Raw genomic sequence first — 27,285 nt, 5'->3', positions numbered from 1 at the left:
TAAAGGTGAAATAAAAAAATAAAAAATAAAAAAGGTTAGGAGTAGGTTAGCCAACCTGCAAAGCAAGCTTTTAAAAGATTGGGGGTGTTGTTTCGTACTTCCAGATGTTATCATTGTTCTATAATTACGAAAGGCCACGAAAATAAACTTACGGGGGTAGTGAAAGAGGGAATGGGAGCAACACAAACACAGATAAACTAGAAAAATATACTCAGAAGATGTTTTCCCAGCTTGTTTTTTGTGTGGTCATAATCAGATCTGAAATATTAGTCCACCTCAGCTCCACTCCCAGTATATAATTACAAAGATCTTAGTAGATAAACTACAAAATTTGCTCAGAAGATGTTTTTCTTGCCTGTCTTTTTGTGTGTGTGTGTGGTGATAATCAGATGTAAAATATTATTCTCTCGCAGCCCACTCCTAGTATATAATGACAAAGGTCTTGGTTCAAGCACACAGCACTAGGAGCACTTAGAGGAACCCTTTGATCTGAGCTCTCAGTGTTTGTCTTTGGTTCTTTCCGCTCTGTTTGGTCTCTTCCCTTTTTGGTCAGCCTTCTTCTTCTCAACCCCCCCCCCCGAACGCACGCACGCACACACGCACAGGCTTCTTTTCCCTCCCTCCTTCCTCTCTCCTTTTTCTCTCTCTCTTCGTGGGGTGTGGATTGACATTTAGGAGTGAGCAAGGTTCTCTGTCAATTAGACAGTTGCTGTGGGAAGCAGAGAGGAGTGCATGAACAGAGGGAGCTCCTGGTGGGAAAGAGAGGGAGAAGGAGCTGTGAACTAATAAGGTAAGGGCATGTCAGTCAGTCTGTCTTGCTGTTGGCTTTATTGGTTGGCAGTCAATACAGCTTTATTTGTATTTGTCCCCTTAGGGCAATCAGTATGTGGAGGAGTTCCGAAAAGTTGATGAGATGTGAGTTTTCTTACTAAAAGACAAAGTTGTGATCTGTAGTGGTCTGGCTTGTCATTTAATGTTTTTATAGTGGGGAACATTTCAGGAAAATAAAGGGAAGGGCAAGTTGTATAAAACAAACAAGGTTGGTCCACTGGATTTGTTATCAAGCCGGTCTCTAATCGGTTGTGTAAATGAAGGATGGTATGTATGATGGTACTTCAAGCTACCAGGAGATCAGGAATGAGCCCCCCCCCCACACACACACACACTTCTAAAAAACACACTCAAACCTTTCTAAAAGAATGTGTTGTTTTCGTGAGAAAGCTGCCTCTTAAAGCAACAACAAATATCACAACAAAGTGGTTGTGCAAACCTAAAGTCAGTACATGAGTCTAGGCTTGGGCATTAGTTGTTGGACTCAAGTCTTTCATGCGGTTCTCTTACTGCATGGTCCTCTTCAGACATGTTATTGTGTGCCCTAGTTAAGACAGAGAGACGGCTGTGAGTCTTCAGCAGTAGTACACTGTATGACCTTCACGTTCTTTACAATACAGTGAGCTTGAAATTTGACTGTTAAGTATGTTTTGCGTGTCACTTTTCCAGGAGTTCGTCACCGACCACTTACGCGAGTCATCTTGACTGAGCTCAGTAATTATATTGCAAATGTTCAAAGACACTCAAAAAATATCCTGAAGCATTTTAATGAAACGCGTTGGCAGTTTTGTTTCCGTTCTGTTTTTGAAGTCAAATATATGAAGACACATCACTCCTACATTTCCTCCCTTTGTATCAATCTCATAGACTGGGACTTAGTAAACTCCTCTCTCTTGTCATAAGAAGTCTGGGACACATCACAACTTGGCTGTTGGACGAATATGCTGCCTGGCAGGCTGCCAAATACAGGAATCCTTTTCTCTCTCTCGCTCTCTCTACTCTCTCTCTTTCTCTCTCTCTCTCTCTCTCTCCCTCTGACTCCTCTTTCTTTGGAAATTGCTGGCTGCTCAGGAGCCTGTCATTACGGAGATGAGACGCAGTGCAGTGGCGCTTGGCTGTTGAGCGGAGGCAGCTGATCACCAGGCATTCCCAGCTGTGGAGAAGACCCGCTTGTCAAAGGGAAGCGCTACATTCCCATCTCTGCAAGACCCAAATTATACACTCAGTTGAACACTGAGAACTGGCCACGGAAGTGATAGTTTGTGTCAACTTGTCTTTGAAGAGGTACAGTGGTGATGACTTTGATCTTGGCGAGATTGATTCTCCGGAGTTCGGACGCCTGATTCTAAAGATTTAGTAAATACAGCTTGGTCTTATACTAAACCAGTAAGGGATCTATTTGATAGTACGATTCCGTTTGACAATGACGAGATTCCTCTAGATTGAAATAAACATACTGTAGCTACAGACATTCCACCTAAACGTTTGCCTCACAACCCATATCATGCAGCCCCTCTCCTCAATACGAATCCTGATTTTACAGTCAGGCCTGGTATGCTGTCCTGTGTCCTCCCAATCTGACCCCCCACCAATCAGGTACCGGAACTGTGTTGCGTCAGTGAGCATTCAGGAGGGCACAGGCCACCCAACTAGTATGCTCTGGGATATGTCAGTCGTAGGATCACATGACCAGTCCAAGTATCACATGACACAATTCAACTCACACAATCATGTAAACACAGACAGATGCACACACAAGCACAAATATGAGTAAAACAGTCTCCTCCCCAATGTACAAATAAAAAAGCATGGGACAATTCTCATCACGACCTTACAGACCTCATTTCACAAATCAATGTCCATTCCCAGGTCTAATGACTTCTAACTGGCCTGGTACAGTTCTGCTTGGGAATAACCCTGTCCCATATCCAGCCTCCTGCAAAACAGTACTGGATAAAATCACAGTTTATTTCAGAATGAATACCAGTTTCATTGATGAAAGCAGACACACATGAACCGATGCCAGGTCGTACTTCAGTTTCAGTTGGGGAAAAAGACAATCTAATTTTGAGACCTTACGTTGGACTGACACAGAGCAGATGTCTGGGCTGTGCTATGACGGGCATAGAGAGCTGTGAGCTTGAGGTGATGACAGAGGGATTGCATCACACTCCTGGGGGACAGCGAAGTTCAACTCTTAGGGGCCAGGTCCAGGGCCATCCTGGATCTGATGCTTTGCAGACACACACCTGTATGTCTTAAACAGACTCATGGACATGTGTTTTCATTCTGGTTGGTAAAGGATAACATTTTTATCCAAGCTCCTGGGCTATTTTTCTGTCCCAACAATTCAATTATTTAACTGTCTTCAACCGTAATTGACTGACTTGTATTAGGCCTCCATTATTTCACCGTTGTGCGACTGCTTTTTAGATAACTTCCCACTGTAAAAACACAACAGATTCCAACTGAGCTGCAAGTGAAGCATCCACCATAGCTGTCAAGCTCCTTCCTCAAACTATAATCACAAACAAAGAACAGGGGGAAAAAAGCTGCATGCTTCAGTTGGTTAAGAGGGTCACAGACCCAGTTGGAGTTGTACTGCAGTTAGAAGTTTGACAAATGCATTTCTGTGTGACTGACGCCAACAAAAAGCCATTCCACTCCATTATTGTGTGTTTTTCTTAGCCCACACAGGCTCCTTTCAACACTGGTGCATTGAACATGCTCCAAACCTCCCTGTGAATGCCTCCAACCGAGGTTAACCTTATAATCAGAGTCAGGGTTGGTGAAAACGTGTCGCGTCTTGCTCTCAGTACAATGCCAGTGGTTTACGCTGCTGGTAAGATCATGTTCAATGAGTTTTGAGGGGTAAACAGTGTCAGAAATGTGTGAGAAGCTTACTTCAGACTGGTGTCTCTTCGTTTTTTTTGTAAAGCCTCAATCCACTGGGCGCAGACGTCAGTTCAACGTCTAGTTTCGATTTACGTTTGGTTGAGTTGTGAATTCAACACGAAATCAACCAAAAATGTCACCCTGTCATTGGATTTAGGTTAAAAGTTGGGTGAAAAAAAAGGCTAAATCCCCTTACATTGATGACTTTTTGTAAATCCAATCAGTTTTCCACGTTGAGTCAATGTCATCGCATAGATATTTTTAGTTGAAATGATGTGGAAACAACATTGATTCAACCAGTTTTTGCCCAGTGGGGGAAAGCACTTGAACACACAATACTATATTTATCCCTTTATTATCCACTGAATCCTTTTGAGTTGGTCTGTTGTTTAGAAAATACCATTGGCATTATTGGTCTGTTTGGTTTGGTGTCACATATATTTGGGTTCACTGGACGGACTTACAGTAGTGAAAGTCAGGTGAATAAGCTCTTCTTTGGCTTTAACCTACAGAAGTATCAGTGAGCACTGCTTCACTGACCCAGTGAGCAGAAACAAGCTAGCGAAGTGAGCAAGATTGTCTTAACTGCACATTCCAGCTGGTGATTTGTGTGTTAATATGTAAGTGAGGGGGATGCCAGGTCTCGACATAAAGATGTTGGCTATGTGAATGTTGAGAGAAGACCAAAGTCCAGAGTAAAGAGAGTAGATCAAACTGTCTCAGAGAGATAGCACCTAATCCACCACTGTCTCGCTCCCATCAGCATGTAAACACACAAGCACTATTCTCGGCACATAACAGGTGATATTTCACACCATTATCAATGCAGTGAAAATAAGTCCTCCCTAATCTCACATAGCTCTGATTGTCAGAGCTTTACCAGGGCTGTGTTCATTAGATCACACAACGGAAAACATTTCATGTTTTTAAACGTTTTGCAATGGAAAATGGAAATTAGCACAGTAGTCCCTCCCCGTTTGTCACTTTTCTTCCGTTTAGTGCCGAATGAACAAAACCCAGGCCCAGGGTGTGATGTTTACCCTGCCGGGAGCCTCTCTTTGTGGGGATGCAGAATATAGGGGCTGGGGCAGATGGTTGGAGTGGGCGGTTAGTGATGGGAAAGGTCCCTGGTGTTAAGCTGTGCCTTAATTTGTCCCTTTCCCCCTTTACAAATAGAGCCTAATCCTTTCCCTGTTAGGAATCTCCTTGGACAACCGGGCCATATTCATTAGGCACCAAATAGAAGAAAATGGTCTAAAAAACAGTGAGGGGTTGTCCAATAAGAAGCGCTCATTTCCGTTTACATTACAAAATGTTTTTCAATGTTTTCTGTTGCATGCCCTAATGAATACCACCCAGTATTGGAGAGGCTCCCCTTACAGGACACAGGAAATGGCCCTTAGGGAACATCTGAGGAATCTGACTTCTTGGTCCGACCGTTTCGAGTTGAGGCCCTTTTTTTACGAAGCAAACTGGGTCTTTTAATTGCTTATAGATTGAGCTCTGACAAAAGCCAATGCACGCAGGGAAAGTGCACGCCTCCAGGAAACTGAGTTTCTCACAGTTTCAAAGGCATTACCCTAACATGTGATATATAGTTCCTTAGCCTTGGTGCCAACTTGAAAAATTAGTTTGGGTCCCAAATCTGTTTGTGCTATAGTATCTTGCCAACTCCTACTGCACAAACATATCCGGGACCAGACCAAGACAGATCCATCCTCATCAGCACAGTAAATAGCCCTTTGAGTTGGCCCTGGCACTAATTCTTATTAGCTCTGGCACCAAGAAGGCTGCAGATAATAATCCCCAGTTTGCAATTGGCTCATTCATCCCCCTCCTCTCCCCTGTAACTATTCCCCAGGTCGTTGCTGCAAATGAGAACGTGTTCTCAGTCAACTTACCTGGTAAAATAACGGTAAAATAAAAAAATAAATAAAAAAGATTGGAGGGCAAGCCGTGGCTGTCCTGGGTTGGGCTGGGAGGTGGACCAGTGTGCTGTAGCCCCAGGCAGCAGAACACTTTGCCCATGTGCTAACAGCTAACGCACCAAGGAGCATCTGGAAATAAGCAGGTTGCATCGGGAAATACTGTCATTACCACCAACTGGCACTTGCCTTCAGGCTAAGGCCAAGTTCCAAGGTCTCCAGAAGGGGAGAGCAGGGAAAAGAAAAGAACACAGTCACCAGGGTTGGAATTAAAATGGCGGGTGTTAACTACAAAACACAGCCGCCTTTACATTGTAAAATGAAAGGCTGCAACACTTGCACATGTCAGTCATGCTTTGAATGGCGTATTGCAAAGGTATTGTACTGTGCTTGGAAGTGGTTGGTAATGTAAGAGCAGTCTTAGATCTGAACATTACAAAGTGCAGAGCTAAAACAGTCATTCTTTCCTAGGTCATGTTTAGAAGGGAGAAAATGTTTTGAAATATTTTGAATTGGGGAGGTACAACTTGAATTTGTCCATTAAGAATGCACATTTTTGCTTTCGGTTGGAAATCAATTTTGCTACGGTATGACCTACTGAACTCCCCTGGTCTCAAGTCATACATTATTACTGTAGTAAGGAAGGACTGCAGTTGCACCTTCAAGGAAATCATCCAGAGCAGAGGAACCCAATTGATTCATGATGTGGTGACTGTGAGCACCAGGGCAGCATTCTGAATAGCACCCTATTCCCCATATAGTACACAACTTTTGACCCATAGAGCTCTGGTCAAAAGTAGTGCATTATGTAAGGAATATGAGTCGGGTGTTGACGAGTGGAAAGCTTGATACCATTAGCCAAAAATCCAGACATATTAAACAATTTATATTAAAACTATAGGGGAACTTTTTCACCCATATCCTCTCACATTATTATGTTTCTAGGTATCATGCATGTTTCAGAAACACTTACGTGAATGGCCAATATTTCAACTCTCTCAATTGTCCATGGAGGCCGAGTGATTTTCCATTGTTACAAACACACCCAGATGTTCACCTAGCAGTATTTATTATGCCGTTGGGCATCCCTACTCAGGTAACGGTCTAAATCACTCCTAACCGAATATGGTTAAAATAGACTAATGTTTCATGCTCTGAGATTAAGTTCTATGATGGGAAAGCAACAAAGTTAAAACTAGACCATCAGAAATCTGCTTAAGGGGGCTTCTGATGTCTCCCCACAGGCCTAGGCCTCAGTCCATCTCATACCGTCCCATAATGCTTTGCACATAGTCTTAAAGGCCCCTCATCAGATCAGCCATTTGTATTTGGCAGTGTGTGTGAGTGTGTATGTGTGGTTTAGATCAGTGAGTTAGTGGTTAGAGTGTTCGAGAACCTCAGGTCAGTCATCATCAACATGCCCTGGAGAGACAGCCAAGTCAGTCATGTGCCAGTTGCATGGGTGGCAAAAGGGCTTCTTCCACACGACTCCTGGTAGTCACTGTTGAAAAATCATATGCATAATGTTGGTTGTCAAATTTTTCTCCTATCCCCTGTCTTTCAGGGTCACGTTCTATTTTGAGACATAGACCGATAAATCGTCTGGACTTAGCAAGTGTGTTTATGGCTGCAGAGGACAGACCGCATTTGAAAGCAGAGCTTTTGGAGATGCGTGGTACTGGATTGCATATACAGTGCATTCGGGAAGTATTCAGACCCCTTGACATTTTCCACATTTTGTTACGTCACAGCCTTATTCTAAAATGTATTAAATATTTTTTTCCCTCATCAATCTACACACAATACCCCATAATGACAAAGCAAGAACAGGTTTTTGAAATATCTTATTTGCATACACCACCGTTCAAAAGTTTTGGGTCACTTAGAAGTGTCCTTGTTTTAAAAAGAAAAGCACATTTGTTGTCCATTAAAATAACATCAAATTGATCAGATTACAGTGTAGACATTCTTAATGTTGTAAATGACTATTGTAGCTGGAAATGGCTGATTTTTTATGAAATATCTAGATAGGCGTACAAAGGCCCATTATCAACAACCATCACTCCTGTGTTCCAATGGCACGTTGTGTTAGCTAATCCAAGTTTATCATTTTAAAAGGCTAATTGATCATTAGAAAACCCTTTTGCAATTATATTAGCACAGTTGAAAACTGTTGTCTGATTAAAGAAGCAATAAAACTGGTCTTCTTTAGACTAGTTGAGTATCTGGAGTTTCAGCATTTGTGGGTTCGATTACAGGCTCAAAATGACTAGAAACAAAGCACTTTCTTCTGAAACTCGTCAGTCTATTCTTGTTCTGAGAAATGAAGGCTATTCCTTGCGAGAAATTGCCAACAAACAGAAGATCTCGTACAATGCTGTGTACTACTCCCTTCACAGAACAGCGCAAACTGTCTCTAACCAGAATAGAAAGAGGAGTGGGAGGCCCCAGTGCACAACTGAGCAAGAGGACAAGTACATTAGAGTGTCTCAACTGGCAGCTTTATTAAATAGTACCCGCAAAACACCAGTCTCAACGTCAACAGTGAAGAGGCGACTCCGGGATGCTGGCCTTCTAGGTGTGTTCTTTTGCCCATCTTAATCTTTTATTTTTATTGGCCAGTCTGAGATATGGCTTTTTCTTTGCAACTCTGCCTAGAAGGCCAGCACCCCGGAGTCGCCTCTTCACTGTTGACCTTGGGACTGGTATTTTGCGTTTTTTCCAACCTTTTCTGTTTTTTATTTTTAATAAATGTGAGAGAAAAAATGTGCTTTGTCATTATGGGGTATTGTGTGTAGATTGATGAGGGGAATACAATTATTATTATTTTTAAATAATGCTTAAAGTAACAAAATGTGGAAAAAGGGAAGGGGTCTGAATACTTTCCGAATGCACTGTATGAAGGGAGGGAAGGAGGGAGGGAGGGAAGGAGTCATCCTACAGGAGGAGGGAGTAAAAATGACTGAAAAGGAATGAGCAAACAAAGGCATGTCTGTGACTGCAGGACCGCTTCCAAACTCAGGAAGAGAGACAGAAGAAATCCGACCCCTGGCTCGTTATGATGATTGGATTTACTGTTCACTTCCCCCAGGGCTTTTCACTACTTCCTCTTTGTTTTCTTAATAAAGATGATTTACTAAGGGGAAATCCGGTTTGCTTTGATATTTGAGTTTGATAAGTCATTATTTATATATTTAGACTTTCAACTGTACGCCAGTTGTAGCTTAGCTTAATCCCAGAGCTAAACTCTTCTTAAAGCCACCTTCGTCAGAGCAGACAATGAGAGGCCGCATAAGAGGTCAAAGTGAGTCAGCGCAATCAGTGCAATATGACACCTGTGTTAAATCAACATCACTCGCAAGAATGACTCTTGAATTGCAGCACACCGGTATTCAAATTAATAATTTGTGGCTTTGCTCATTTGCGTTTTTGTTTTTAGTAAATTAAATTGGAAATGGCATGCCCGCTTCCACATGCACAAACTTAAGTCCTAAAGACAATGAGTGACTTTTTCCGGATATGTGTGTGCACTTGTGTGTGAGAGAGAGCGAGAATGTGACAGCAACTATCTATCACAGCAGTAGCAGTTCATTATACTGCTAGTCAGGGAAATGAACCTTGTTTAGCCGTGTGTTCAATGATGACAGATGAGACAGGTCTCTCTCAGCCAGACCCTAGTTCAAAGCTTGTGAAGTTCCTAGGCTCAGAGAGGGTATATTTCATGTTATCACCTCATCTTCAGATGGACGTGCTGAGTCACTAGCCTGGTTAAACCAGACTGAACACTCACCCTCCTGACACTACCAGGCTACAAGAGCTACCCTAAGAACTAGTCCTTGGCAGGGATTCCTGTGGTCAGCTAAAGTGCCAGTCCACAACAATTGGTTATCCGAAGGGAAGATGGGAAAATATGTCTCTCAATCATAAATGCATTATTAGCACCATTATAATGTATTCCGTGCAGGGTTGTTAGCCCATGTTTATGGAGAAATACAGCAGTTCTGAAAGTATCCGGCCCCTCATCCTATGAACCAAAGAAATGCAGTCAGGTTGTGTTCTAAAATTCTCACTGCCAGAGCATGTTGGGTAATTGTGTTGGAGACACTATCCAGATGTTTTGAGGTCAGGGAGAGGTCAAGGCTTATCCAGCTAATTATTTTAATTCTTCTAATCCATGAGTGTATTACAGAGACACTGTCATCTTATATGATCTTACCAACAGGGCTTTTGTTGCCAAGTTGATTCCACAAAGTGGTACTACTTGTAAGAGGACCTCATCCTTACATTTCATTGTCATTATTTATTTGGCTCTGTTCAAACTCTAAACAGAGAAGAAACGGTAGACATTATCCTGAGTACCACAGGTACAGAAAGCTCTTTCTCAGGAAGTGTGTTGGCTTTCTTGAAGGACTCCCTGACAATATTCCAGCTGGAGAATCTCTGACAATATCCAACTGGAGAATCTCTGACAATATCCAACTGGAGAATCTCTGACAATATCCAACTGGAGAATCTCTGACAATATCCAGCTGGAGAATCTCTGACAATATCCAACTGGAGAATCTCTGACAATATCCAGCTGGAGAATCTCTGACACAGGAAACCACTCTAACTCCTCCTAAGCTCGTTGCTAAGCAGAAGGAGACAGGCAAGATGCCAAATACAAGCTTTTGTCAAAGACCTGTGACCAATTAGACATTGTGAGCAACGGTCTCAAATGAAGGACACCATTGTTCCTCACATGAGAAAACAGCTAAGGTATACTGCTGATTAACTCAGAAACAGCAAACCAAACTATCCCTTCCTGGAATGAAATGGATGACATCATTTTGAACTGATGATGGACATGGTGGACACTAGACAACTGTGTCATTTTTCTTACAAAACGGCCTCACAAATAGCATGATATAATGTGTTATATGTAAACATCTTTATACACTATTTGCAATAGTGATCTCCTTGACAAATTGTCTAGTAATCTGATACACTGTGTTTTTAGTTGTTCTGAAAGCTTATTTTCCATTACCATTGCACATTAGTTCAGGGGTTACTGACTAACAAAATATTTTTCTTTTTCAGCCCGTCCACTACAAGTGAAGTAGTCACTACCATAGAGGAGGATAACCACACACTCCTAAGGAAATCTGTCACATCCACATCTGCACAGCGGTCAACAGAACAACCTACTCGCAATTTATAACTCAAACTGCCTCCACTTTGCTTTGGTACCCATCCCATGAAGAAGCAGGAGACAGGCTTCCATTGAGTCAGGGACAGTGATGGGTTTACAAAGAGGGGCACTGCGATGGGCACTTCCCTGGCTGCTGCTGCTAGTCGTGGCTGGAGGGCCACACGGCTCCCTGGTGAAGACTAACCTAGGGTTGAGGGTGAAGAGGGGCCAGTCGGCCTACCTGCAGGAGGGGGACCTGCAGTTCCACATCCCCCGGGTGAAGGACGCCTGCAAGGTGGAAGTGGTGCTCAACGAGCCAATTACGCAGAGGGTGGGGACGCTGACACCTCAGGTAATGTAACTGGCTTCTTTGTAGCAGATCAACAGGTGGTAACCATTGCTTTTCCAGTTGTAAGTTGAATAGTCATCTAAGAGTGGATGAGACTAGCACACATTGAAAACCCTGCCCATGGCAGAAACCCTCAGCACATGGGACACAGGACCCCAAGTAAGATGTATTTTTACCTGCCTGTTTACCACTTAGTGGTGGTGGACCTCTGGAAATGTCCTACCTGTTACAACTGGAACAAAAGTCTGAACAACCTTTCACTATCCAGGAAAAGGGTTAGTGACAGACAACTGCCCCGGGGTAAACCTGGCAGTAAAACGCTAATAACAGTGTGTCACTGGCATGTTTCTCCTCCATAATGAGAATCCCTGACAACGCTTAACACATTGTCCTAATTGCTGATCATAAAAACAGACCATAAAGCTGTTATATTAGGAGGTTTAGGTACAAGGGGGATTGTGATACAGTATGTACCATGGTATGTTTCTTAAGCAGTTCTTCAATTGGCCCTAGGCCAGGGCCGGCTCTAGCCTTTTGGGGGCCCTAAGCGATATTTGGTTGGGGAGCCCCCCTTACAAGTGGGCAAAATGTTTTAGTGCCCCCCCCCCACCCCCCTTCACGACAGAGAGAAACATTTACTTTTTAAAGTTATTTTCCTGCAATTCTACAAATTTTGCCATCGGTCATAGAGAACATGTACCAGTTTTAAAGTAATTTTTCTGCAGTTCTACACATTTTACCATGGGGAAGAAAGAAAATAATGACATTTTATAACGCATTTCATGCAATTCTACTCATCCTGCCATGGGGCAGAAATATATTTGGCCGTTTTAAAGCAAGTTTTCTGCGGTTCTACACATTTTGCCAGGGGACAGAGAGAAGTCATGTAATTCTACAAATTTTGCCATTGAGCAGGGAGAAAATGTAGATTTTTTTTATACATTTCATGCAATTCTACTCCTTTTGGGCAGAGATACTGTTTTTTGTTTTAAAGCTAATTTCCTGCAATTCTACACATTTTGCCATGACTTATGCCATGTTAATGATATCTGAGTGAGAGTGACTAACAAAATAAATGGGAGCTCCCTGGAAGTCAGGCAACCTGGGCACCTGCCCCGGTCGGTATTTGGCCATGATTACTACAAGTTTAGATAACTGGCTAGACTAACCATCCAATCTAAAAATTGTTAGATGACATGGCCAACTGAGTGACTGTGAGTGCTATTCCAACACTCCAGGGGCCCTAAGCGACCACTTATGTCCTGCTCTAGGCCATAGGGGCTCATTTCCTGGACAAAACAATCCTGGACTAAAAAGCACTTTCAATGGAGATTCTCTATTGAGGATGTGTTTTAGTCCTCGGCTTAATATGTGTCTTGGAAACCGGCCCTTAATGATTTGGGCATGAAAGATGTTTTTTGGTTAGAAAATTCGTCGAAAATGCTAATATTAGTAATTGGTGGCAGTTGCTATACAAACTCAACCATGTGAGTATTGCAGTGGATGTCATTAGTCATTGGAACCCCTTGAAACTAATATGTCTGATCCTCAGAAGAGAAAAAGGAAGGTAGATCTGAGCATTCTATGTCTGACCCTGGACACTAATTGAGCCGTTGTCTACAGGGAGAGACAGGCAGCCTCCAGGCCTAATGAAGGTCTGTTGACAGACTCAGGGCTTTTCCCGGTGCCCTCCCTAGTAGCCTACATGTCTGAGATGACATGAGATACCCCTACACAGCCGGAAATGTTGCCACCCACTCTCGTGAGTTGTTTGGTTACTGTGTAGCCCTTTTTAAGACCGCTGTTACTTGTTGTTCACGATGAACAACATCAAACGTCAACTAGTGGCTTTAAATGGTGCTAGTTATGTGGTGGTGACTGTAGAGAGTATTTATCCTAAATAAGCAACGATGGTAACGTTACATTACTACCAGATGACAGGAAGAAACCTCTGGTTTATGTGCAGCTTGGGTTGCTCTGTTTTGTTTTTCTTCTGAATGTTACTTGAACAACGGGTAAACAAGACAGTGGTTTGAATGTTTTCTGTTCGCTGTTTGAGAGGAAAAACAACTTTTGGTTTTATTAGCATTTTTGCTCTCTCTCCTATTTAGCTGGTGTTTTTTGAGCACACTTTTTATGCCCCTTGTAAGATTTACAGCAATAAACTAAGCCTCAAACTACATACGTGGGAACCTTATTTGACCAGTTTTGTCGCGGGAGTATAATAATCCTGCAGCAGAAAGATTATTTATTTTTTAAGTGATAATGTGGAAATTCGTATTTTGAAAGGCTACAGTAGCCCACGGCTGCATTTCGGATACATCTGATTTTATTTTCACATCATAATTGTAGGTATTTGACTGCCACTACCTGGCTGATGACGTAAAGTATGTTCACAATGGCTGCCCGATACTAAAAGAAGATACTGTCAAGCTACGACTCTACAGGTACCTGCATCTATCCAAATTCTATTCAGAGGTTATATGATTACATGTATTGTATTTACAATGACATTATTTGTTTTACCCATTTTGAATTAACTAACTAAAATGGTACTGAATGAGACTGAAGACATCACTTACTGCAAAACAGAGTACATAGCAACAGGAATACTTCATTGTACTAAGTATTGTACTCACTTATCTCCTCCCTGTAAAGTTGGCCCCACTTGTAAAATGATGTTATGACCACTGGTGCTGTTTTCTGTGTGACTAGATGGTCTTCTCCCCAGGTTCACAGAGACAGAGACCTTTACGGAGGTCTTCTTCCTGCGTGTGGAGATCATGGAACCCGACTGCAACATCATCAAACTAGGGCCCAAGTCCCTGGTGGTGCCAGAGTTCTACGGCCTGTCCGACACACTGGATGGCAACGTGGTGTCCTTCCACTATGAGAGGATGACCAGTCTTGAGTGTAGCATCCGTGTGAACACCCATGAGACACACCTCCCGGGTCATGGTCAGTTGGTCATTGGGGAGCCAGACCAGCTGGAGGCCAGAGGGGACGAGCCGGAGAGCTTCATTCCTCTCCGGCAGCAGCTAGGTATGGATGTATAACAGTATTACTATTATAAAATATTAGTAGTAATGGTAACAAGAGTAGTGATACAGTCAATTGGTAGATTATTGGCAAACTCAGAATGTTGGATGTTTTAAAAGTAGTGTTCAACATGAACTGAATTAATTTGAATGCATGAGAAATCAGTGTAATCCATGAATTCCAACCAAAATAAAATATTTGTCCTTGAACACATCTCCCTAACCTTACTCTTCCTCTTCTAAATCGTACAGATAACAAGGCCAGGGCCATGTGTAAGACTGAGGACTGCCTGAAGGGCCTGAAGCTGGCAAAGGTTACCAAAGTGCCCTGTGATGAGTTCCTGGTGATGGGCCTGAGGTACCAGCACATAGACCCACCTTCTCCAGACGTAGACTACATCGCCCTCCGACTGGACCTCACCGACACCAGGAGCGGGAGCATATACCAGGTACTTTATGCTATTTCTCATCAGAAACATTTTCTAGAAGTTACCAAAATGTTGAAGGCTTGAAATCAGTGAAAGTACTGTATCTTTGTTAATGTCATATGCTGCGAAAGTTCGGGACAATTTCATTTCAACTAAGAAATTCAGGAAGTAAATTATGCCTCTTAGTTAGCTCAACCTCACGGTAGAACGCCTTGTTTGTCTGTATGTGTGTTTATTTTTTTAATTTAAGTCAGTTAATTTAGAACAAATTCTTACTTTCAATGACAGCCTAAGAACAGTGGGTTGACAACCTAAGAACAAACTCCTTTGTTCAGGGGCAGAATGACAGATTTTTAACTTATCAGCTCGGGGATTGATCTTGCAACCTTTCGTTACTAGTCCGACACTCTAACCACTAGGCTACCCTGCCGCCCAGGGTAGCCTAGTGATTTGACTGTGTGTCTATGTGCTTGTGCTTGCGTTTGTATGTGCAGTCGGAGCGGGCCTGGATACCTGTCCACATCCTTGGCGCTGTTCCCAACCAGCCGCCCAAGCCAGCCTTCATGTCCATGTTTATCCTGGAAGTGGACCAATTCATCCTCACGCCCCTCTCCACCGCCACCCTGGACGCAGAGGACGGAGAGACCCCCAAACAGCTGCTGGTGTTCAACATCACCAAGCCCCCCCTAGAGGGCTTCATCGCCCACCTGTCAGACCACACGCGACCCATCTTCTCCTTCACCTGGGTGGACCTCAACGACATGCTTATCGGCTACCAGCCACCCAACTCCTCCCACACCCAGCGTAGGAACTATGAGGTGCCCATTACTGTTTCCTTTGTTTGGCCCATCACACTCACAGTGTTTAAATGCAATTTCCGTTGCATTTAAGGAGGTGGTGGAACAGGTCCAAAAGTGTGGCTACATTTTGTTTGGCATAACAACAGAGTTGGCTATGCATTCCAAACAGATCTGAGACCAGGCTAGAATGTCATCTTTTTCAGGCCATCAGATGTAGTTTCTCTTCAACAGGTGGAGTTTGAGGTACATGACTTCTTCTTTGAGAAGAGCACCCCGATCATGGTCCACATGTCAGTTAGAACAGCAGACACCAATGCACCCAGGGTGTCATGGAACATGGGTAGGTGTCAATGCACCCAGGGTGTCATGAAACATGGGTAGGTGTCAATGGCAGTGGAGGCCGGTGGGAGGAGCCATAGTAGGACGGGCTCATTGTAATGGCTGGAATGGAATCGTGGAACGGAGTCAAACATGGTTTCCATATGTTTGATACGTTCCATGTATTCCATTCCTGCCATTACAATGAGCCCGTTCTCCTGTAGCTCCCCCCACCAGCCTCCACCGGTCAATGGGTGTATTCCAGACACACAACTTCTGCACAATTCTTGCACAGATTATAAAATAGTTATGTCACAATGTGATCTTTCTAGGTCTTAGTCTTCTTGAAGGTCAGTCTCGTCCAATCACGTGGGATCAGCTCCAGATTGTGGACAACGACAACTTCAAGGCTGTACGCATCATCACTGTCGACGGCCTCCAGCATGGCAGGCTAACACTGAGAGGTATAGAACTCATTATTCCTTCAATAGCATCATTTGATTGTTATGTTATTTTAATTACTTCTATGATGTCGGCGACATCCCCACTATGTGTCCATAATCTGCAGGTGGCAAGGGTTTCATGTTCACTGTCGCCGACATCCTCGCTGGCGCCGTGCGCTACCATCACGACGACAGCGACACCACCAAGGACTTCATCATCTTCCGCATCACCGATGGGCGCCACCAGACCCGGCATAAGTTCCCCATCAACATCCTGCCCAAGGATGACAGCCCACCATTCCTCATCACCAACACAGTGCTGGAGCTGTCTGAGGGCCACACGGCCCTGCTGAGAGGATCCATACTGCAGGCCTCAGACATGGACTCAAGCGACGACTACATCCTGTTCAACATCACCCGGCCACCGCAAGCTGGAGAGCTCATGAAGATCCCTGGTCCTGGACTCACCGGTGAGGAGAGGAGCACTCTGAATAGACCACATTGTTTTACAAGGCACAGCTATTGTGCACACTTTGGTTCCCAGCTGAATGCAATTGCAAGGCATAGCAATGTGGAACTTTTGCAGAGCTTTATTATGCGATGACTCACTTGTTGTTAAGTTTGATAATCATATGGCAGTTTTAGAATACAATACTTCAATATACAGGTAACTGCCAAAATAATGGAAACACTTGAGTAAATAAGGGATGCAAAAGTATATTGAAAGCAGGTGCTTCCACACAGGTGTGGTTCTTGAGTCAATTAAGCAGTTAACATCCCATCATGCTTAGGGTCATATATAAAAATGCTGGGCAGGCCATTATTTTGGGGTCAGTGCTATCCTGGCTCCTTGGGACGTCCCTACCCTAAACCCTAACCCTTACCTTAACCTTTTAAAATGTCAACTTCAATGGGTTAGGGATGTCCCAAGGACCCCGGATAGCCCAGACCATTACTATGGTTGCCATGGCTATGCCCCCATAGGATGACAATACCCCCATCCAAAGGCAAGAGTGGTCACTGGATGGTTTGATGAGCATGAAAACAATGTAAATCATACGCAATGGCCATCTCAGTCACCAGATCTCAACCCAATTAAACACTGGAGTGGCGCCTGAGGCAGCTTTTTCCACCACCATCAACAAAACACCAAATAATGGAATGTCTCGTGGAAGAATGGTGTCGCATCACTCCAATAGAGTCCCAAACACTTGTAGAATCTCTCCCAAGGTACACTGAAGTTGTTCTGGCTATTGGTGGTCCAACACCCTATTAAGACCCTTTATGTTGATGTTTCCTTTATTTTGGCAGTTACCTGTATGTTTCAGTTAAATCACAAAGCCTCATATATTATCTTAAATCCTCTGTAAAAAAATGACAATGGTGTTCTTTTCCTGGGTCCTCTCAGGTTATCCTGTCAGCCGTTTCCTGCAGAAGGACCTGTTCCACTCTGTGGTCTACTACCGCCATCTAGGGAATGAGGTGTTTGATGACTCCTTCGAAGTGGTGCTCTCGGACTTCCATGACCCACCCAACCTTTCAGAACCTCAGGTGAGTAGTACCATTACTGGATCGTGTAAAATTGCAGATTCATAAAGTTGGATTGAATTGAATTCAAACTCCTCAAATGTCCTTCAAAGCTAATGTGGCGTCCCACCTTTGCAGGTCATAGTGGTGCACATCAACCCTGTGCCTGACCAGCCACCTAAAGAGGTCCCTGGGGTGACTCGGTGCCTGGTGGTCAAAGAGACAGAGGTGGTCCACCTGACCAAGAAGCAGCTTCACTTCATCGATCTGGAGTCCCCTGACAGCGAGCTCACATACACTGTTACCACTCCGCCCTTCTACAGCAGGTCTTATGGGTGAGCATCTCTTGTCGAGTTAAGTTTGTTTTTGCCATTTGCAGGGATAGAATGCATACTGTACACTTGGTACCATTGGTGAAGAATGATACCAATGCTAATACTTTAAGGCATCCCCCTTCAAACTCGACTGTTACATTCAATGTGCTATTTTCCTGTTGGCCAGGGGCCATGATGCAGGGAGGCTCTTCCTGGTTGACAGCATTGCCAAGTTCACCAAGGATCCTGAAGCCCCAATGTTAAGGTTATTCACACAGGTAAGCTCAGATATGTTTACTCCCAAGTTATTGTAGCTGGACGGGGGAAATGTCAGACTTGGTTTACTAACACCTTTATTGTTCCAGCATGCAGTCAACTACATGAAAGTGGCCTACATGCCTCCCATCCTGGACATTGGGCCTTACCCGCAGCACATCCAGTTGGTGCTCTCCGTCACCAACCAGCAGGGAACCACAGTCGCTGGCATCTGCTTCAACATTACTGTGGTGCCAGTGGACAACCTGGCCCCAGAGGTATAAGGTTGTGTTCAAAGTTATCAAGCTAGATACCACTTCTGTGTACTGGTAGGCTAACCCCCAACCGGTCACAATCATGCTAGCATTGCTAACTCTACCACAAGCTGTCTAGGAGTAGCTGAAGCAGGTTGAAGACTCTACACCAAGGCGGTTGACGCCCTCGAAGGCCAAAGTACTACTGGGTTTTATTTTCTACCTGGTAGTTAATTGGTCAATTTCTATCATGAATTGAACAGACAATTTAGCCCTTAAATAGAAGAATGAGAGACAGAATTGTTTCATCCCTTCAGGCCCTTCATTGCACAACCCTGCTGTATACTTTATGTTCCCTCCCCAGGTGCACATCAAACCTCTGACAGTGGACGAGGGTGGGGAGTGCTGGGTGGGTCCGGACCACCTGCTGCTGACAGACCATGACTCTACAGAGGAGAGCCTGAGAGTGGAGCTGAAGAGAGAGCCTTGGCACGGAGCTGTTCAGCTGGATGGCTTCTCCATGAAACCGGGCCAGAACTTCACTGTTCGCGACCTGAAAAGCCTAAAAGTTAGGTCAGATATGATTGATGACACTTCATTACTGCACCCTAACACACTGCAATGCTCATGAGAAGTTTGGACATGTTGGCTGCGTTCCAATGGCCACACTATAGACCGTTTAGAACGTATACCCAATAGAATGCTTGATTCTATGCGTAATGCTAGTATGAATTTTGGAACAGCGCAGTCATTGGCTATCTATATACAGCATGGACATAAACTGATTCGATAACAAGGAGAGTCAAATTGTGTCAACAATCCTATTGTATTGTCAAACTACAAATGTGTTGGTTTGTCCGTGCAGATATCATCACGACAGCTCGGAAACAGTGGGAGATGCCATTGAATTAATCGCTACCGATGGGATTAACGCAATCAACTTTGTTCTGGAAGTTAAGGTACTGTAAAACTTCATGTACATGACCATTTCGATGCTAACAGAGCCAAAAAGATGTTACAGTGAATGTTTGCTGTATGAGAGTCAAAGACCATATCTTTTTCAACAGGTGACACTGATCAATGATGAGGTTCCGGTTCTCATGCCAGGTCTGAAACCTGTTCTGGACTGTGCAGAGGGACAGGAAGTTATCATCACCGCTGAGTACATCTATGCCACAGACGCAGACAGTGACGACAACAGTCTGACCTACATGATTGCCCGCCAGCCATACCATGGCGTGGTGCGCAAAAACGCCATTGTGGTCGATCGCTTCATTCAGGCAGACATTGTCGCAGGGAGTATCACCTACGAACACACAGGTATTATTGTTAAATCTACCTCATCCATGCACCACTATAAGTGTATTGCTGGTTTATGACCATTCCATTTAAAAAATATATATTTTATACATTAACCCTAACATCTTAAAACTGTTTCTGTTGGCCATCATGTGGTTTTCTGCGTGAGTCAAAAAACATGATTATAGACATATTATTTCATCCCCTTCTTTGAAGCCAAAAACTTGCAATCTTGTTTCGTATGTCTCTCAGGAGCAGAGATTGGACTAGCCCCTCGACACGACACAATCACGTTTGTGATATCCGACGGCCAGACGGAGAATGTTCCGTCATGCTGTAAGGACCGAGGGGACACATTGAAAAGAGGCAGGGCTCAAGTCCAGGAGAGCTTGCCTCTGTATGACCTGAAGGTCACCGTGTTCCCTGTGGACAGTCAGATGCCTTCTATTGCAACAGGTAATGAATGCAGTGATGTTGCAGCAATGCCTAGGATTCTTTTTATTCAGGTTCAGACATTATTAGTATCCTTGATTTTTGTGAAATGGTTCAAGAGCAAACGTACACCTACATTAGCAAGTGGGGGAAAAATACTGGAAGCAACACTCTGGGCTCACCAACAGAAAAGTAAAATATTGAGCAATACTGTATAGTGCATTCCATTACTATTTTCTCTCACAATTATACCTAAATGGTCAATCAATATGGATGTTCCTCTCCTCCTTTGTAGGAGATGTGTTTGTGGTGGATGAGGGAGGTGTGGCCCCTATAACTGTAGCCCACCTCAGTGCCTCGGATGTGGACACTCCCCTGGAGGAGCTGGTGATCAGCCTGGTCTCTCCTCCCCAGTATGGCTACATCGAGAACATCCTGCCCAGTCCTGGATTTGAGAAAAGCAACACAGGCATCAGCATCGGTGAGTAGCTTTAATCCCGTCGTATTTGTCTTAATTTAACCCCATTCACATCACAGGCTTTGCACGTTATCTTAGACTGTAATGCTGTAACCTCAAGCCATATGGAATCCCTAATAAGCAGTGAACAATCCACCGATTTATTTTCCTAAATAAATCACTTGTTACATTAACCTTTGTAAAAACTCAAACTTTGTCCCCTTTTCGTAGTATGTATAACCAGTATGTACATTATTAACTGTAAAGGTTCCCGGACTGTTCCACCTCAGCATCTCTCCTCCGGTCTCTCCTCAGCCTCCTTCTCTTACAGTGACATCATGAACGGACATGTGAACTATGTCCAGTCCAGACACCAGAGGATCGAGCCAACCGCTGACCAGTTCATGCTCTGTGTCTCTGACGGGAAACATACCTCTGCCCACGTCCACTTCTACATCATCATCAACCCCATCAATGACGAGGTCCCGGAGTTTCTCGCCAGAAATATCACGGTGAGTCACCCGTCGTCAAGCTGTCAATTATCCCCAGCCGAGGTCACCACCAACCAACTCCGGTCCTGGTGAGTTACTGGATGTGGAGGGTTTTATTCAAGCCCATCACTAACACACCTGGTCCAGGCTGAAGACCATGATTAGTGGAATTAGGTGTGCTAGTGCTGGTCTGAAACAAAACCCTGCACGTCTTGTAGCTTTCCTGGGACGGATTTGGAGACGTCTTGTCTACACTATGTAAAGCTATTATAGTTCAAATCCAATAAAGTTTTATTGGTCGCATACACGTGTTTAGCAGATGTTATTGCGGGTGTAGCGAAATGCTTGTGTTTCTAGCTCCAACGGTGCAGTAATATCAAACAATTTCACAGCAATACACACAAATCTAAAAGAATGGAATAAAGAATATATCAATATTTGGATGAGCAATGTCAGTAGACTAAAATAAAGTAGAATAGAATACAGTATATACACATATGAGATGAGTAATGCAAAATATGTAAACATTATTACAGTCACTAGTGTTCCATTATTAAAGTGGCCAGTGATTTAAAGTCCATGTATATTGGGCAGCAGCCACTAAGGTGCTAGTGATGGCATTTTTCATGCTCTTCACTCTCTGATTTCACATTTACAACAACTGAAACCAGCTAACCACCTATTCTATAGTGCAACATTTCTCAAAGCACTCTAGGACCACATCCGGACCGATTTAACCGACATCCCCATTGATGTTCCCGTGTAAAAAGGTGCGAGAGGGCCATATGAAGGAGCTGGACCCTGCTGTTATAAACGCGGTGGATCTGGACGTCCCTAAGAACAACCTGCTGTTCAGCGTGGTCCAGGCCCCCCAGCATGGCACCATCATGGGCCGAACGTATGGCAACGACGTGCCCGCCAATGGAAGACCCGTCAACAGGCACAGGGACGCAGAGGTGCTGGTCCAGGACTTCACCATGCAGGAGTTGAGGAATGGTACTGTACCGTGACCAACTCCTTGTGACTCAGAGGCTGTCCTAATATGGACACCGTAGTACTGTGCTATTATTGCGACTGGTGATCCCGAAGAGCATGAAAAAGCTGTTGAGATTCAAATATAGCAATTTGGTGGGATTTGTGTACTAGTGAGCTTCAGTCGTGGTGTTATACATACAGGCACATTAAAATAATGAGTTCACCTCCACTGTTCAGGTATGTCTCTGATGTACATGCACGATGACTCTGAGAACATGGTGGACAGCTTCACCATCCATCTGACCGATGGGAAACACCAGCTCCAGAGGCACGTGATGGTCAACATACTCCCTGTCAATGATGAGGAGCCTCGAGTCATAAGGTAACAGATGGGACTTGTTACATTTACACAGAGAAAGCAATTCATTGATGTCCACCCGTTCTGTAGAGTTTACTATGAGTTTACTTCACCAATAATCCATACATGGAACATACTGCAACCAGTTTACAACAGGTCGTATAAACTTCCTCCCGCCTAATATAGACTTCCCTTATATCTGTGCTCCCCCATCTGGCTTTCCTGAGTACTACACCACAATTTCTCCTTCCTGTGGACATTCGGGACACATTTCACACAAGTTAATAAACAAACCGTTTGGGTGAAGTTTCCCCTAGGTACAGATCTAGAATTAGTTTCCCTTCCCCCAGTCCTAACTTTAATTGTTAGTGGGGGAAATGCAAAACTGACCCACGCAACTTCACCCTACTCCTAAAACAAACATGGTTGTCTGCCCTATAGGAACAATGGAATGGAGGTGGAGGCAGGCGAGGCTAGGCTGATCTCCAGTGCTATTCTCTTTGCTCAGGACAGCGACACTACCTCTCAGGAGATAGTCTACATGTTGGAGAGCGTTCCCACTCAGGGACTGCTACAGGTTAAGGTCAGTACACTCCTGTATCATCTGATATGAACTGGTAGGTGTTATTAACAAATGCCAGGATAGAAAGTATTGTTCCATGCTAGCTTAAAGGGGCATTTCACTTTTAAAAAAGCATTTATATATATTACTTCATTATTCAACTTTTGAAACATGCTAAATCATGCATGTCAACATATTTTTTTTTTAAAGATATTACTTTCAGTCCACTAATGATTTCACTGTAAGTAAATCATCAACATTCAGTCATTATGTGCCTTCCATTATGTGTTCTCTCCCTAACTGTCGATGGCCCCTTCTCAGGTAGGCTCTGACTGGGTGACCCAGTCTGCGGGGATGAACTGCACCCAGGAGACATTGGACATGAACCTGCTGCGCTACCTCCATACGGGGCCACTGGGACACACACAGGATTTCTTTGTGTTCCACCTGCTGGACGGAAAGAACCGCTCCCCCGCGCAGCACTTCCACATCTCCCTCAAGGACATGGAGAAAGGTTTGTGAACAGATGGACAGACCACCAAACTGGGAAGTGCACTATTATGCAGTTTGCTATAACCTACACGTTCATGGTCTGTGTAAAAAACAAACACTAGTAGAGAAGTCTCATCATATCAGCTGGTAGCTACTACTACTGTTGTCTTATGTTATTATAATAATGTTAAACACAGCTAAAATAATGAATAAAATAAGCTGGTTTATAAGTCTATGTTGTGTAAACCAATTTGTGCAAACTTTCATTTTTAAGACTTCACTTTCTCTATCAATTCCCAGGAAACATTGCCATTTTTGTGAAGCCGGTGAAGACCAGCCGCGGTGAGCGCGTGGTTCTGACCACAGACGTCTTGCTGGCGACGGACGGTACAGACAAACCCGAGGAGCTGTTCTACATCGTTACAGTCCCCCCCGGCAACGGCCACATGGAGTACATCAAACACCCTGGGGTGGCCATCAGCACCTTCAGCCAGATGGACATCGCTGCCAACCTGGTGGGCTACGTCCACGACAACAGAGCCACCGCGTCGCTGGAGACACTACAGTAATGGCAACCCTTCTAAATGTATAAAATGAAACAGCTGATAATCTCAACATTATTCCACATAATAGTGGTTGGAACATGCTGCAAACGATGCTGGTTTGTAGAACAAAAATGTACATCTCCAAGACTGTAGCCATCATAACAGATATCAGATGGCCCTAATCTGACCCACACCTATAAGTTTGATACATTGTATGAGATGAAGTACCTTCCCCTAAGAACCTGCCATGCTCCTGTATGTCTTCGCTAGGTTCGTCGTCAGCAACGGCAAGGCCACCCGTAACGGCACCCTGGAGATTTACGTTGAGACCACCGACCGTGTGCTGCCATCACTGACCTGTAACAGCGGCTTGAGAGTCCCTCAGGACTCCTCCATGGCGGTGACCCTTGACGCCCTCGCCTTGTCCGACCCCGACACCCCACCCAGTGACCTGCTCTTCTTCCTGGCCCAGCCTCCGCAGTACGGCACCCTGCTCCGGGGCGGTGTCCCGCTCACTGCCGGGGGTAACTTCACCCAGTGGGACCTGCAGGAGCTGGAGGTGACCTACAGGCACGGGGGCGGCCCGTCGCAGATCGACCGCTTTACCTTCACGGCCTCAGACACTACCAACAGGAGTTTCCTGCTGGAGGGGAGGGTACAGACGGAACCTGTTATCTTTACCATTCAGGTAGTACACACTTATCTGCATACACACCTCTTCCTAGATATGTCGATTGAGGGGCCGTTTCACTAGTAGATCAGCACAGCAACTTATTCAATAGTAGTGGAATCAAACTAATTAGTCGTGCAATGTTTTGGGAATATTTTGATGGACGCCTTTGATGGTGCCTAATGAACAAGACCCTGTATTCCAGATTGAGCCTTTGGACAGCTCGGCTCCTGAGGTTGTGCAGCTGCAGTCTCTGTGGAAGGCTGAAGTCCTGTCTGACGGTCGCTATGGCATCTACCTCTCGTCCCGGGAGCTGAGAGCGCAGGACAGCAACACCAAGGACGAAGACCTCTCCTTCCACATCCACAGACCACCATACTTTGGCTACCTGGAGAATACGATTAAAGGTGAAGCCTTATATGCAGGGGCGTCAGGCCCCATTCCCTCAGTTTTATCCTTTTGTACACTGAAAATACAGAATATATTCTTTATTTTACGCACAATTTATCCAAATGCATTTAATTAGGCCATCAGTGCTCCTTCAAAAAAAGACCATACGATAGCCCATAGACCCCAGGTTAATTGTGTTTGCTCTTCAGTAAACAGTCAATCTTACACTGTGCTGTTGCAGGCAGCTTTATCCAGAAGCGTTTCACTCAGAGGGACCTGAGCAAAAGGACTATCGTGTATATCATAGACCCAGCGACAGAAGCCCTGTCGGACAGCTTGGAGTTCAGAGTGTCAGACCCTCTGGGGAACACTGGGCCCTCCCACACGTGAGCTGCTACTCCGCGCAAGACACAAATAGTGTTAATATGCTCTACATACTGTGGTCAGTCAGGAGGAGGAGAGAACCAATGGTTACATACATACTACTGTACATGACAAGGCCAATTTATATGACAGCTTATGAAGATTTGATAAACGGTCCCCAACGACCGTATTGGTCTCTGCATGTAACATATGTACTGTGTCCTCGTAATGAAAGAAGGTACCATCACCCTCAATCAACTTGGAAAGGCAACGCAGGGTCTTTGGTAAGTGTGTAAAACTGTTTTCACTGTGCTGTGTTCGTCATGGTTCCATGCTGCAGACTGGAACTGAAGTGGTCTCGTGTGGAGCTGGCTGTGTCTGAGTACCAGGCATGTGAGGACCAGGGCACTGTCTCACTGGACGTCCTACGGAAAGGCAACATGGCCGAGTCCTCGTACATCACCATCAAGGTTTCTGATCTATCTGTTTCAAACAGTATGGTTCTTAGAACAATTCCTGTAATCTAGAAATTCTGCTAAATTCCATATATTAATTCTTTACCTTTATTTAACCAGGTTAGTCTCGGTGAGGTAAATTGAGTGATTGATGGCACTATAAATCTTTAAATCCATTTTAGTGCGATTAATGTAATGTCACTTTCGGATTCCCCTTTTGTCAATATCTTAGGTGAGAGAGGTCACAGCGACTGCTGGAAAGGATTTCACTCTGAGCCCGTCCAGCCTAATCCAGTTTGATCCTGGTATGTGTGGCTTTGGAGTGGGATGTTGATATGAGTTACCATCATAGATTAGGAGAGATAGGTAACTCAAACCTGTGCTCTCTATGAAGGCGTATCCAAAAGGAGCTGGCGTATTGAAATTACCCAAGATCACCTGGAGGAGGCAGAGGAGACATTTGAAGTGACACTGGTGTCCCCTGAGGGAACCGTAGTAGGCAGCACCTCCAAAGCGCTGGTTAAAATCAAGGACTCTGGGAAAGGTGAACACTGGGGAACTAGTGACTAAATCAAATAGAAACCGTTTCTATTGTCTTGTGAGTCAATGCCGTTTCTTTATTTTAATCTAAAAAGGTTGTACATTGTCATGGTACATTTTTCAAGTTATTGAAACTGGAGGGACCGAGGAAGCCAAAGACTGATAGAGACAATACACCAACCTTCTATGATGTATTGACGTGGTTTCAAAATCTCAATGTAAGTCTCTGTGCTTTTCCAGGACAGTGTGGATCCAGTCGGGTCACTATGGGCTCCAGTCTGGGGGGGAAGCAGGTTCAGTCAGGGCCCTACCCCCAACATGGCTCCATTCATTTGGAGACACTACCCCTTGCCAAGGGAGACCAGCAGATGACCTGGACCCGAGGCGATGGTGTGCCCCAGTCTGTGCCCGCTGCTGTGCCCGCCACGCCCAATATGAAACTCAGAGCCATGGCCAATAGAAAGACAGTGAGTTTTTACTCTGTAATCAATGACTATTATTCTGTTGAGGTTTGTCCCAATTCTTTGTTACAAGCCTTCACTCTAAACTATGCTAAACCTAAGAGTTATGTAGTACAACTTGATCGTGTATTATCTTCTCACAGATTCCACCATCGTCAGTCCATCGTAATGGAACAGACACTGTGTTCACGGTAAGGCTACGACCTTTCTCACTAATCTAAACACAGCGAATCCAACCTAGGGACAGC

At 44.4% G+C, this 27,285-nt stretch overlaps 1 protein-coding gene across 6 annotated transcripts in view; it reads left to right on the top strand.

Annotated features, from left to right (window-relative positions):
* Window positions 1–671: 671 nt before the first annotated feature.
* Window positions 672–27,285, top strand: part of frem1a (Fras1 related extracellular matrix 1a) — a 29,597-nt gene continuing 2,983 nt past the window's right edge. Inside the window, exons 1-33 of one of the 6 annotated variants that reach the window (XM_055900504.1) lie at window positions 673–790; window positions 875–915; window positions 10,731–11,173; window positions 13,523–13,617; window positions 13,902–14,212; window positions 14,461–14,657; window positions 15,131–15,454; window positions 15,668–15,776; window positions 16,087–16,218; window positions 16,323–16,667; window positions 17,606–17,748; window positions 17,863–18,059; window positions 18,226–18,316; window positions 18,404–18,571; window positions 18,912–19,120; window positions 19,413–19,506; window positions 19,615–19,867; window positions 20,099–20,302; window positions 20,574–20,759; window positions 21,051–21,247; window positions 21,997–22,222; window positions 22,439–22,583; window positions 23,001–23,142; window positions 23,443–23,635; window positions 23,914–24,178; window positions 24,429–24,846; window positions 25,034–25,235; window positions 25,460–25,604; window positions 25,922–26,051; window positions 26,269–26,341; window positions 26,431–26,580; window positions 26,817–27,043; window positions 27,181–27,228. In XM_055900504.1, coding sequence (XP_055756479.1) covers window positions 10,931–11,173; window positions 13,523–13,617; window positions 13,902–14,212; window positions 14,461–14,657; window positions 15,131–15,454; window positions 15,668–15,776; window positions 16,087–16,218; window positions 16,323–16,667; window positions 17,606–17,748; window positions 17,863–18,059; window positions 18,226–18,316; window positions 18,404–18,571; window positions 18,912–19,120; window positions 19,413–19,506; window positions 19,615–19,867; window positions 20,099–20,302; window positions 20,574–20,759; window positions 21,051–21,247; window positions 21,997–22,222; window positions 22,439–22,583; window positions 23,001–23,142; window positions 23,443–23,635; window positions 23,914–24,178; window positions 24,429–24,846; window positions 25,034–25,235; window positions 25,460–25,604; window positions 25,922–26,051; window positions 26,269–26,341; window positions 26,431–26,580; window positions 26,817–27,043; window positions 27,181–27,228 — 5,862 coding nt within the window. In that variant the 5' untranslated portion in view covers window positions 673–790; window positions 875–915; window positions 10,731–10,930. The other 5 variants (XM_055900502.1, XM_055900503.1, XM_055900505.1 and 2 more) reach the window with 5 other exon arrangements.

This window comes from Salvelinus fontinalis, chromosome 36 (assembly GCF_029448725.1).
Source record: "Salvelinus fontinalis isolate EN_2023a chromosome 36, ASM2944872v1, whole genome shotgun sequence".
Taxonomy (NCBI): Eukaryota; Metazoa; Chordata; class Actinopteri; order Salmoniformes; family Salmonidae; genus Salvelinus; species Salvelinus fontinalis.
The sequence above is the reverse complement of the archived record's forward strand: the minus strand, read 5'-3'. Positions and strand labels throughout refer to the sequence as shown.